The 12,907-nt window shown below is 37.1% G+C and overlaps 1 protein-coding gene across 1 annotated transcript in view; it reads right to left on the reverse strand.

The window, feature by feature from the left end:
• Positions 1-12,907, reverse strand: part of LOC107714007 (NT-3 growth factor receptor-like) — a 230,652-nt gene that overhangs the window by 115,025 nt on the left and 102,720 nt on the right. The window contains exons 5-7 of the mRNA XM_016519696.1: positions 3,385-3,539; positions 2,275-2,417; positions 1,237-1,378 (exon numbers count right to left, since the gene is read on the reverse strand). Coding sequence (XP_016375182.1) covers positions 1,237-1,378; positions 2,275-2,417; positions 3,385-3,539 — 440 coding nt within the window. The remainder of the gene's footprint in view (positions 1-1,236; positions 1,379-2,274; positions 2,418-3,384; positions 3,540-12,907) is intronic.

Here is a 12,907-nt window from a genome sequence, read left to right on the forward strand (position 1 = left end):
ACTGAAACATGATAACATTGATAAATCTCTCTAATATTTCACTTACAGACTTTTTTTCGTGTGAAAAGTCCAGATGAAGAACAGCCCTCGCTTTCATAGATCAATAAACTACACAAATTACGTTCCTACAACACGCTGGGTTGTGTAGAACCTAAGATCTCTTTTTTGTAGGAGTAGGACTGTTTCTGGTGAAGCAATTTATCATTATTTTATAACCAATTTCATTAGCCTCACTGTGATTTTTTTAGAATTTGATTTGACAAAGCAGTCATTTGCACAAATTTGGCTAAATTAAAATACTAATAATTATAAAACAGTGAACTAATATTCAAAACAACATTCAAAAGGCAGTGTGTAATTTCTGTGCCTCTAACATCACTAAACAGAACTACAAAACAATCCAACCCGATCTCATGAGAAAACCTAAAGGTTGTGATTTTGTATGATTTCATAACATGATTTGTATGGAAATTTTTTTTAGGGAGAAATAAAAATGTAAGAATAAAGGGCCACCCCTAAACAGAAGTGTCAGTGGGGTGTAAGCAGAACGGACGAAAACATACAAATAAGACTGTCATAAGAATTAGCTACCAATTCACTAAAATGTAAAATAGTTACAAACTGCCATAAAAGTGTGTTAAAACAATCTGTTGTCAAACAGGTTTCCATAACACCCTCTCTCTATCTGTCATTGGTCAGTCAGTCAGGTAGCTCCACCCCAAACTCACACCATTGGCTGAGCCAGTTGCTATGCTGTGCAGGTCAGAATCCTAAAACAAACAGCGATGTTTTGAAAGCATCACACAGCCACAATATTTACACTTTTGAGCAAAATCAACTGCCACAATGGCTTACTTTTAGGTGCCTACATGCTAAGCTACAATAATAGAAAGTATTTTAATAACAAAAATTACACATTTCACCTCTACCTTGCTATAGCATTGATTCTGCGTCTCCCAGAGCCATTTCGATCAATAGTACTTACTACTTCCAAAAAAATAAAAAAAGCTTTCTGGTAATCCCCTCCCTAAACGCCTACCTTTAAAATAAAAGGCAATACAAATTAAGAAACTGAGTTGGAAGCCATGAGGCACAGTAGCAAGTGACAGTAACAAGCTAAAGAGGCAGACAAAGCCAGTTCAGTGAGCTAGACAGAAGCAGAATTGGCACGTTAGAGGCAGTGAGGCTGAATGTAAAGATATTCGAGAGGCAGGGAGCAAGAAAAGAGGCACTTACACTGTACTGAAAGCTGTATTGAGGCATTAGTCATCCCAACTATATTCTCTGCAATGCAAGTCAGCATGAAGCTGTTATCGTCTCTGCTGATGTTGACCAGAGTTAAGTTGATGGAGTGGACATTCGGTGGATATTGATTGGACTGGAAGAGAGAAAGACACAATAGCTTTTGGAAACACAACCAAGCTTGCACAGATTCAACAAATGGTTTATGGTGTAAACCAGTCACTGTAAGGCTCAAGTGAGTAATTTAATAGATCTTAAATTGAGTAAATGCCAAATTAAATTTTAAACAAAACCAGACTGTTAGGGATAGACGTATAGTCCGTTTAAAAAGGTAGTTCTGTCAGGACCACTATCGTCAAAGATAACTTACAGTTAGCATACATTTTAGGTTGGGGGTATGGTTCTGTTCTGGGCAACACTCCCTGCCCATCCATGCAGCCTAGCATAGATAGGAGCAGGGAGAGCATAAATAACCCCCCTAGGGTAAACTGAACAGAACCAACATTAATGATTAATGTAGCAGATATCATCAATGTGTGATTATTTTATATATCAACATAATTCAGTGGTCTGACTCACGAAGAAATATCCAATGCCAAGTCCTGACTGGACGAGAGGAGGAGTTGGGGATGGAGGTGGGTGATTAGCTCCTGAGCAAAGCGATAGCTGCTGAACAATGACTGAAAGGACCTTATAAAGGGAATTATGATTGGCGTCGTATTCCTATAGGTAGACGTGGATCAGCTGAGTGTCAGCTGATGCGAGCTTGACTAACGTGACCTGCCAGAACTAACGCTACGCTCCATTACTGGCTATCCAGCTGCAAAAGCACATATGGCTGGTTTAAACTGGTTTAAGCTTGTTTAGTTGGCTTCCCAACTGTTTTTTTAAGCTGGTTTAGACCCATGTTTTCCAAAGTTGTATGTTCTACTAAATTAAATATGCCATCTACCTTGACTAATATCATTTTTAAGGTACATAAAATGCACAGTTTTTACTAGTCAAAATGCTACAAGCAAAAGTCTGCCTTACTTGGTGTGTGTTAATGGAGTGCAGTCCACCAACAGTCCAGTCCACTTCCGGTACCGGCACTCCTGACCCATTACAGGTGATTGTGACCCTGTCACCTTCTATCACCGTCAGGTTACTGTGACTTACGCTGATTTCCGGCAAATCTTGGTGGGAAATAGACAAGCAGTCATGGTACAACAAAAGGTATTTATGCTTTTTAACATAAATATGTTCAAGTTAATCTAAATAAATGAAATGGCTGAGCTCTATTGACAGCATTTGTGGCAAGAATTTCATTATGTCGATTCAATTCGTCCCTTACTTTAAAAATACCTTTTTAAGGTCATGACATTAAAGCACCGGCTATAATTTTACACAAACAACATCAGGAAACAATTTTACCACACTAGGCTCATGTTAAGATTTACAATTGTTTAAGTTTTAGAGCTACAGTATTCTTTTAAGGAACGTTTTCCACAAAATTAGAAAAATATACACATTTATTTTCTGTGGTAATCAAAATTGCTACAAATGCGGTTGAATCATTTTGATTTTAGCCAAAAATGACAATTCTGTCATCATTACTCACTCATGTCAATCCAAACCTGTATGACTTTATGACTTTCTCTTGCAGAACATGAAAGAGAATTTTGAAAAATGTGTTATTGTCCATACAATGAAAGTCTGTGGGGTCCAAAACAACATTAGACCATTTTGTTGGAAAATATCACTATAATATAGGGACCAATTCTCACTATTAACTAGTTGCTTATTAGCATGCATATTATTAACATAATGGCTGTTTATTAGTTCTTATAAAGCACATATTCTTCATGACCATACTCTACATCCCTAATCCTACCTAAACTTATCTTACTAACTATTAAGAGGCAGCAAATTAGGAGTTTATTGAGGCAAAAGTCATAGTTAATGGTTTGTTAATAGTGAGAATTGGACCTTAAAATAAAGTGTGGCCATATCTTCTTTCGTGTTCCACAGAAAAAATAAAGTCATACAGGTTTAGAATGGTGAGTAAATGATGACAATTATCATTTTTGGGTATACTATCCCTTTATTGAACCCAAGACATTTCTTTTATGGCGACCACAATTTAGAGAAAATGTCCCATACCACAGTGTGAGATGTTCATGAGCTGTAGAGGGATCTTGGAGACTCCATTGTTGCAGAACAGCTGCTGGTTATGGAGTCCGGCTTCGCCTCGCTGCTGCCACAGCTGGATCCAACGGATATTGCAGCTGCAGTTAAACACCACTCTTTCCAGTTTCCTGCCACAACACAATAGAGTTCTTAGTGAGGACGCACATCACATGCACACAATGCCAAGAAGGTCCATTTAGAAAACCAGCAGAAAACTAGGTGAAGGACACCGTTATCCTACAAAACATCGACTTCTCCAGCACCCATCAGTCAACCAAGGCCTGGAGAGCTGCTGGCGTAGTTCCATTTTGCAGCCAGAGTAGGTTCTGTGCCCAGGGCTTTGTGTACGAATGCTTTCTGGACTGCAGCCCTTTCCTGGCCACGTCTGTCCAGCTATTCAGCGTGCCAAATTCACCACTGGTGCCCAGGGCGATCACAGTCCACACAAACGAAGTCAAACAAAACATGAGCTTCTGGATTAAGGCAAAAACTAAGCCGCAAGACGTGATGTAATGTGGCATAATATTTCGGTGCAGTCTAAAATGAATTCTCGCAAAAAATAAGTAAAAATTGTCAAGTTAATAAACTGGTCAATTTAAAATGGATAATTTAGTTGGTAACTTGGTAACTTAGTTGGACATGAGTGAACTTGACATAAGCGAAACAAAGGATCAACCTGTCTACTAAAGAAAAAATGTCATGACTAGCACATATAACAGCTTTTACTTCAGTCTTAAAGAGGTCATATGATGCTGCTAAAAAGAACATTATTTTGTGTATTTGGTGTAATGTTTGTTTATCTAAAGACAGTTTAAGCCATAAAAATAATCACAAAATCTTAAAAAATTGTCACATGCACAGTTTTACAAAGAAACAAATGTGGCTTTATCTGGACTTACGTATAGACGTAAAATGCATTCAGTGTTTACATTTTATTAGTACTTCCTGGAAATTGAACCAATAACATTGCCGGTGCTAGAGCCACGCATGTAAAAACTATGAAAATGTATGTAAAATACTGCAAAATAATGCATAAAAAAAAACATTCATTTGGCAGATGCTTTCACCTGAAGTGACTTAAAGCATTCAAGGTTACGTTTACTGAAAACTGAACCCATAATATTGGCGTTGATTGAGTGAAACACTGTGAAAGAGAAATGCTTAAATACTTAAAAATATATATTATCAATATTTGCCAGTAAATTTTCTTAATACACCCCTCATTAGCAAGAATTTGGACCTTGTGTGCGAGTAAAGCATATTAGGGTTTCTTAAAGGATCTTCTCGATGCTCAGTAACATATGGGATTATTGTTGCATACATTTAACTGGACAGACGGAAGGGTGTGAGGTCAAACCCACATAAAACTGGCACTGGATAGCACCTCCACCCACAACTACCTCACTTGCCCAATGAAGGGCTTCCTTTCAGAACCATCTGTATGCCAATGATTCCAACACCTACTCCCAGTGCAGCTATATCGCTGCAAACAACAACCACCTCTAGCCCTCTCAGTATCGCATTTCACGCTCCTTCAAACAACCTTTGAGCGCAGCCACCCCCACTCCTGCACCAAAAACAGACATCTTCTACATCAACCTCCTCCAAATGTCTAAATGTCAACTCTGACATATCTCCCCGAAATCATGAAGGCTCCACTGAGAGTTTAGAGGGTCTTCGACTTCCTGGAAATGCTGAGTCAGGGGTGCCGTTTCCAGTGCTTGAAACTATCCTCTTCCCTGCTTATATCTTCTTCTTTACTGGTGTTAAGGGCCAATCTGAAGGCATCACCGCATCTATCCAGTATATGTAATGGACAAATGTTCAAGTAGCAAATAAAACAAAGAGGATATTACCAAGTTTAGAAGATTTGATCTAGATCATGGTTCTCAGTTGTTTTTGAACCCAAGGAGCCCCTTTTGTCCAACACATCATTCATAAATACATAAATTATAATTTTAAAATATATATTTTTTTATTTACAAAACTAATGTATTTAAAAAAAGTAAGTTTTTTTTTTCATTTTAACTTTACTAAAATATTTATTTAATAATTTGTTTGATATTTTAATTAAGATTGTGTTAATATAATAATTTAAATAATTATTTATTGAAAATCTTGAAAATCATAAAATAGGCAATTTATAAAGGCAAATTATAAAATATAAAATATAAAATAATTAAAATAATAATATAAAAATATAATATAGGAAAGGATATATTAGGAGACAGAAAGAATGCATATTTAAAATAAATGAATAAATAAAACACTTTTAAAAACAATGGAGACAGATAAACTAGGAGATGGAACGCATTTTTAATACAAAAAATAAAACCGGCAGATAGATTAACTATGAAGTCGAATGCACATTTTTAAATAAAGTAAAATAAAAAGCTAATAAAAAAATTTAAAAAACAAGTTGATAGATCTAGAAAAAAATATATAGTTTAACAATCATAAAAGACCACACTGCAATTTCTGCAGCTGTTCAAATGCTCACAAAAAAGAATATAATTAAAATAGTCAAATGTAATTTTTCTACTTTTAATATATAACATTAACTTTTAGAATAGTACTTCATTAGACTTTTTGTCAGACTAAAGTCTAATTTTCCTTTGCAGTCCCCAGTTGTACTGATTTAGGAAACTGTATGACAGCTGCTTTTATACTTTTATCTACCATAGTTACTGAGAGCAAAGAACAGTGTGTAATCGCCTTTGTTCCATTTTACGCTCACTCCTCGCTTAAAGGGCTTCCAGCCGGCAGGATCCTGCAGCGCGGAAGGTTCCGGATCTGATCTCAGTGGGAGTCTCTCCCCTTTAAGAGTACGAAATATTAAGCCCGCAGGATATGTCTCACCTGGCCTGAAGCCTGGAGGAGCATGACGGCCTAAACCTCTGCACGCTCATTCATTCATCAGTTGCTGCGAGTGAGATAACCTTTCTCATTTGCAAGATAGGGCAGGAGATAGAGGCATATGAGCTGAATCCCATGCATATGAAATGGGCTGAACTGTAAGCTCTGGGAAACGGCATTGTTGCTCATTTGCACAAACGAGTGGGGCATTTTTCACGTGAATCTTTTAAACAATTTTGTTGGCACGTTCCGCACAAGGACAAGCGCAACCTGCTCGTGCATTTAGAAGCTTTGATGAATAATGATCAAAGGAGAGCCTAAGTAGTTTCTCCACCCTTTAAAACTAAATTAACATGTCTAATGAGAAGAGTGCATGTTTCCTCTCTTACTAAGCAGTATCATGAACAGTTCATAATGGAGAAAGAACTCACACAACATGCTTAATTTATAGCCCACGTCTTATGATACTCTTGATTAGTGGTTCCAAACTAGTGGGTTACAACCCAAAAATGAGCCACAGCAGGCCTGTTTTGATGGGTCACAGATAGCAGTAAAAACAGTGCTAAATGCTAACAATAAAATGCAATTAACCATATAATCGTCTAGCTAGGATAATAAAACAAACTGCACAAAGCCTCTCTGAACCAACAAAACACACAAACCTAACCAGCTAAGTTGCTAAAAATTATAACAAACCAATCTATTGAAGTTATAGTTGTTTTTTTTACCATGTTTAGATTGAGTCTGGCCAGCTGACAAATGCCTCAATCACCTCTAAAACCATCTACCTGGTTTGGCCATGCAGGTTGAGAGACCAGCTAACCATATTAGTCTGGTTTACCAGGTACAAAAACTCGGCTAAGTTGGCATTGTTGGTTTGATCTGGTTTAACTTGACTCCTCACCTATGAAAGCTGGTGTTCAGCTTGTTTTCTGGTTTCCCCAATGTGGCCAAGCTGGTCTTTAGCTGGTTTAGGTGGTCACTCAGTCTGACCAGCTGACAAGTGTCAAAAACTCCTCTAAAACTATCTAAATAGACCAGCCTAACTGGTTTGGCCAGGCTAATGGACGAGTTAACCATAATTTTCATCTAAAGATGGTATTGGTGGTTTTATTTGGTTTAACTGGTCTCCCAATGTGGCCAAGCTGGTCTTTAGCTGGTTTAGGTGGTCACTCAGTCTGACCAGCTGACAAGTGTCAAAAACTCCTCTAAAACTATCTAAATAGACCAGCCTAACTGGTTTGGCCAGGCTAATGGACGAGTTAACCATAATTTTCATCTAAAGATGGTATTGGTGGTTTTATTTGGTTTAACTGGTCTCCCAATGTGGCCAAGCTGGTCTTTAGCTGGTTTAGGTGGTCACTCAGTCTGACCAGCTGACAAGTGTCAAAAACTCCTCTAAAACTATCTAAATAGACCAGCCTAACTAGTTTGACCAGACTAAGGGACCAGTTAAGCATAAAATTGAACCAAAGAAAAAGAAAAAAAAAATAGCAATACCATCTTTAGTTCAATTTTATGCTTAACTGGTCCCTTAGTCTGGTCAAACTAGTTAGGCTGGTATATTTAGATTGTTTTAGAGGAGTTTTTGACACATTGGCAGACCAGATAAACTAAAGATGGTATTGCTATTTTTTTTTTTTTCTTTGGTTTATCTGGTCTGCCAATGTGACCAAGCTGGTCTGACCAGCGGACGAGTGTCAAAAACTCCTCTAAAACCATCTAAATAGACCAGCCTAACTGGTTTGACCAGACTAAGAGACCAGTTAACTCTAAAATTCAACTAAAGATGGTATTGCTGGTTTTATTTAGTTTAATGGGTCTCCCAATGTGACCAAGTTGGCCTGACCTGCAGACAAGTGTCCATAAAATTCAACTAAAGATGGTATTGCTGGTTTTATTTGGTTTAACTGGTATGCCAACGTGACCAAGCTGGTCTGACCAGCAGGCAAGTGTCTAAACATCCTCTAAAACCATCTAAACAGATAAAACTAACTGGTTTGGCAAGGCTAAGAGACCAGCTAGCCACATTAGATTAGACCACATACAACAAAATTCAAATAGTTGAAGACTAACCAAATGTGGACAAGCTGGTCTTTAGCTGGTCAACCAGTTCCAAGTCTGACCAGCTCACAAGTCTCCAAAACCCTTTTAAAATAATCAAAATAGACCACACTAACCAATTTGACCAGAGTTGTCAAGCTAACCAGCTTAGGCTGATTTAACTGGTCTCCCAGCATAGCCAAGTTGTTCTTCAGATAGTTTCATAATCAGGCCAGCTCACAAGTGCCAAACAAACTCTCTAAAACCATCTAAACAGACCAGTCTAACTGGTTTGGTTTGGCCAGGCTAAGAGCTAGATAACCACATTAGGGTAGATAAACTGCTACAAGTATTCAACTAAGATGGTATTGATGGTTTTTACCTGGTCTTGCCACCTATCCAAGATGGTGTTCAGCTCGTTTTCTGGCATCCCAAGCTGGCTTAGCTAATCTCACTCAGCCTGACCAGCTGACACATATCCAAATCCATTCTAAAATCATCAAAATAGACCAACTTAACAAATTTAGCAAGGGTAGACCTGATTAAATAAATTAAAGAAAAAAAAAACAGCTGGTTTAACTGGAGTTGAGCTGGTTTTATGGTTTCCCAACATGGCCATGAGAGCTAATTCACAGCTACCGAGAGCTTAACTATTTTCATACCTTGCAAACTTATAAAGAATAAAATATCAAATTAACCTTTCAAAAGGTCAATGTGACTGCTAGCTGGGGAAGAAAAGGAAAAACACAAGGGACGTTGATGCATCGAGCCTGGGTGCTTAAAAAATGCCCAAATAATGTGGTCTAAAGTACATCCGCATCGCTGACATGCATTATGCATGCACTTTCACACCCGCACGCAGCCAAACGAAGGGACGCCATTGAATAAATCCACTGGAGCATTGAACGGTGGGTCGGGGGAATGCACATACTGATAAACAAATGGGAATATACACACATCTCACGCCTTAATGAAAAGCACCACCGCAATGGAGGTGACAAACAGTGGTTAGCTTCCTAGGTAAGACAGAGAGTATAATTGAGCCTTTATCATATGAATCAATTCAAAAGCACTCCAAAAAAGGCATTATTCATTCTTCCTTTCATAAATTGTTCATCCGCATACAGTAGCACGCACAACACGAGCAGAATTTATACATAAATAATCAGAAGACTGCGTTAGCGTATGTTCAGGGAGCTCTCAAGACATGCTGTGTAAATGTCAGCTATGCATTGCAGATGAGTTAGCCCATACGTACTAACTCAACTAACGCTCTCCCTGGAAAACCTGGAGGACGTGAAAGACTACATAATCCAGATTTAATGACAATTGAGAAATACACCTGCTGCACGCTGACTTATTTCGGGACTGGTTAGATTTAGACTCGAAACAAAGGGAAGCAAGTAAGCAAATGCAAGGTTAAAGCCAGCGAGTGCAAGTGAAGTGTAGAGGGCAGCTGGGTACACCTGTAATGTTGCAGAGCACTTTGCCTTAAGACAAAATGGCCTGACAGAGCCAGGCTTTAGCGCTAGGCCTGGATGTAGACCGACAGACCCATTCAGATTCATTATATGGTGGCAATGAAAGGTTAAGCTAGGGGATACGGCTCTGATGTGGTGCTCTACAGTTTCAAGCTGCTGGGGTCATGCGTTGTGACATATCACAGTGGGCAGCAGTTTAAGCTCCAGCCATTGAGGTCCTAACCTGAGCGTCTAATGCTTTCAGAGGAGACGATTCTATCCACATGCACATGACTAAATTCAATTTGGGCCAGTGCATATGCCAGCCGCATTTACTTATAATAAAAATTATTAAAATAAATACATAAAAAATTAAATGCATAGATTAATATATAAAAATAAGAATATTGATGATAATAAACATGTTTTACAGTACATAAAGGAACAAATAAGACAAAGTAAAATAAGGCATTTGAAAAAATATTTATATTAAAAAATAAATGTATATCATGGTCAATTAAGTCATGAAGTTACCAAAAAAGGCGATTAAAGCTGCCTTAAAACTGAGCATGCATGTAATATATTTTATATGAGTCACATTTAAGGACATGTCTCTGAAATGGTTTTCAAAATTGTCCTGGAGCAGCCCAACACCGTCCGTCTCACTCATCTAACACACCCGATTTAACTCGTCAGCTCATTAAGAGAGACTTTAAGACCTGAAGTGGGTCAGAAAAGGTAAAAAGAGAGAGAAAATATGATGCGTGTCAGATCCGCGTCGCGTTCAGCAGCGGCAGCTCTTAAAGAATTTACAGCCAAAATAACCTAATAACCAGCTGCTGTGATGTTTATTAATCAAAGGACAAAGAAAAAAAGAGGAAAAAAAGAACTTTTATAGCTTTAAAAGATTAATCTATATTTAATTCAGAATTTAGTGTTAAAAACAAGGAAATAGTAATTTAAAGATAATATAATAATTTAACCTTTAATAATAATAATAATAATAATAATAATAATACATGTATTAAAATATAAATTTCTAAATATAAACCAAACAATAATAATAAACATTTTTTATAAAAATAAATACATAAATAATATATAAAAATAATTTAAAAAAAGACAACAAGAATGTTTATATATAGTATATAAAGTAAAACAGGTCAGAATAAATAAAATATAAAAATAAATAAATAATAAATGGTTTAAAGATTTTATTATTATTATTATTATTATTATTATTTTATTTTCAGTGGTATCCGAAATATGTATATAAACTGAAATATGTATATAAATACATTTCAGATGTAATTTAGACAAAATGTCAATTAATGTCCAAAAAAAAAGGAATAAGCTTAGGGCAGTGCTGTCTGAAACACTTTAGCAGACAATTCTATAAACCAAATTGGGTGTCAAATAAGTGACATCCAAAATGTGCAGTGTTGAGGGTCATTACTTTATATTAAGAGCAGTGAATGTGAAAGAGAAATTTCCCATTCCAGCTTGCGCGTGTATGTGTGGTAACAGATCGAAACCCACAACTGCTGGCAGGAAGACGGAGCCCCATGCAGCGGATATTAGGGTTCTCTCTCCAAGCTCTCATTACCGTTCCTGTGATGCTCCGAGTCATTCTTACAGGGATTAAATTGGCTTTCCTGCATCGTTGGCCTGATCCCATATGAGGGGGGCATTGTTTAATCATATTATAATTAAAGTTTTAAGTCCCTCTAGTCATCACAACCTAATTATCAATCAAACAGGGTGTCACATACAATCACACGGTACCTGATTGAGGGCAGAAACGAAAGAAAAAAGACAGACTGTTTGCTCAACTCTCCATTAAAAGACAATGAATGCCATTTCATGCCTAACTTTCTCAAACAAAGCTGCGGATTAATTCTCCCACAGACAAACTGTGGAGAAAAGCAAAGTGATATTTGTAGGGCTCTCACACCTTCTGCATCATTACCCTCACAATATGGCTGCACTGCCAGCTTCAAAGTATGGAAATCCACATTCGTCTCAATCCATATGGATTTTCTGGATGTGCTCCAAACAGCAGGTATCATTTCCCGACCTGCACTTCTCCACCACATCTCGGGACTGACTCTATTACCGTTTACGCTGGCAGAAGGCAGTTTCCATTAAGCATCTTTGGTGTTTTTCATAAGCTCCGGACGGGAAGCTGTCAGCGGGCGGTGGGAGCGACGGGAGTGATAAAGACTCGTCATTGACCACAGCTCTAAATGACACGCGTCAATATGGATTGGACGGGAGCGAAACATGCAGTGCTGCTCTGTCAGGCATGAGTTGTGTTTGCACAACAGAGAGCGAGAGAAGGCCAGCGACAGAGATTGATGGTGTTCCGCCGTGACCCGAGAAAGCGTGAGTGACACTGAAATATGCCCACGAGTGCGCAGGGAAGTATGAGATTGTGTTAGCCAATGCCCTGGTGACATCAGATAGCAATAGACATGCGGCTAACTTCTATTTTCTGGGATGGAAAACTCTGAAAAATGGCAGGCAAGTAGTTTACTACTGGCTGAGTGATATATTGAATTTTCGAAACCAATCAATCAATACATAGACACACTACCGTTCAAAAGTTTAGATTCTGTAAGAGTTTTTTTTTTTCATGGTTTATACATTTATAATGTGTGAGAAAAATATTTTATTTTTAAATAAAAAACATGAATATGTGAAAGGGTAAAAAATGATAAATACATGTAAATTGTGTAATTAAATCTTATATACAATTCCTATATACTGTATCTATATTCTTGATACACTGCTAGTCAAAAGTTTGGAATAATTAGCATTTTTAATGCTGAAAGAAGAAGAATCTATCTATCTATCTATCTGTCTGTCTGTCTGTCTGTCTGTCTGTCTATCTATCTATCAAAGCTGGAAGTAAACTGTTTCAAGATTTTGATATAGCATTTTTTCCCGATCAGTATTTTAATATAACAAATGTAAATTTTTATCTAACATTTGGCATGTAATTTTACCTTTGTTTGTATTAAATTAATTAAATTAAATTATTATTATAATTATAATCAGATTATAATGAATTATAATTAGATCAAATTAATCTATCTACTGTATATATATATATATATATATATATATATATATAT

The sequence above is a fragment of the Sinocyclocheilus rhinocerous genome, unplaced genomic scaffold (genome assembly GCF_001515625.1).
Source record: "Sinocyclocheilus rhinocerous isolate Xijiao unplaced genomic scaffold, SAMN03320098_v1.1 scaffold568, whole genome shotgun sequence".
Lineage (NCBI taxonomy): Eukaryota > Metazoa > Chordata > Actinopteri > Cypriniformes > Cyprinidae > Sinocyclocheilus > Sinocyclocheilus rhinocerous.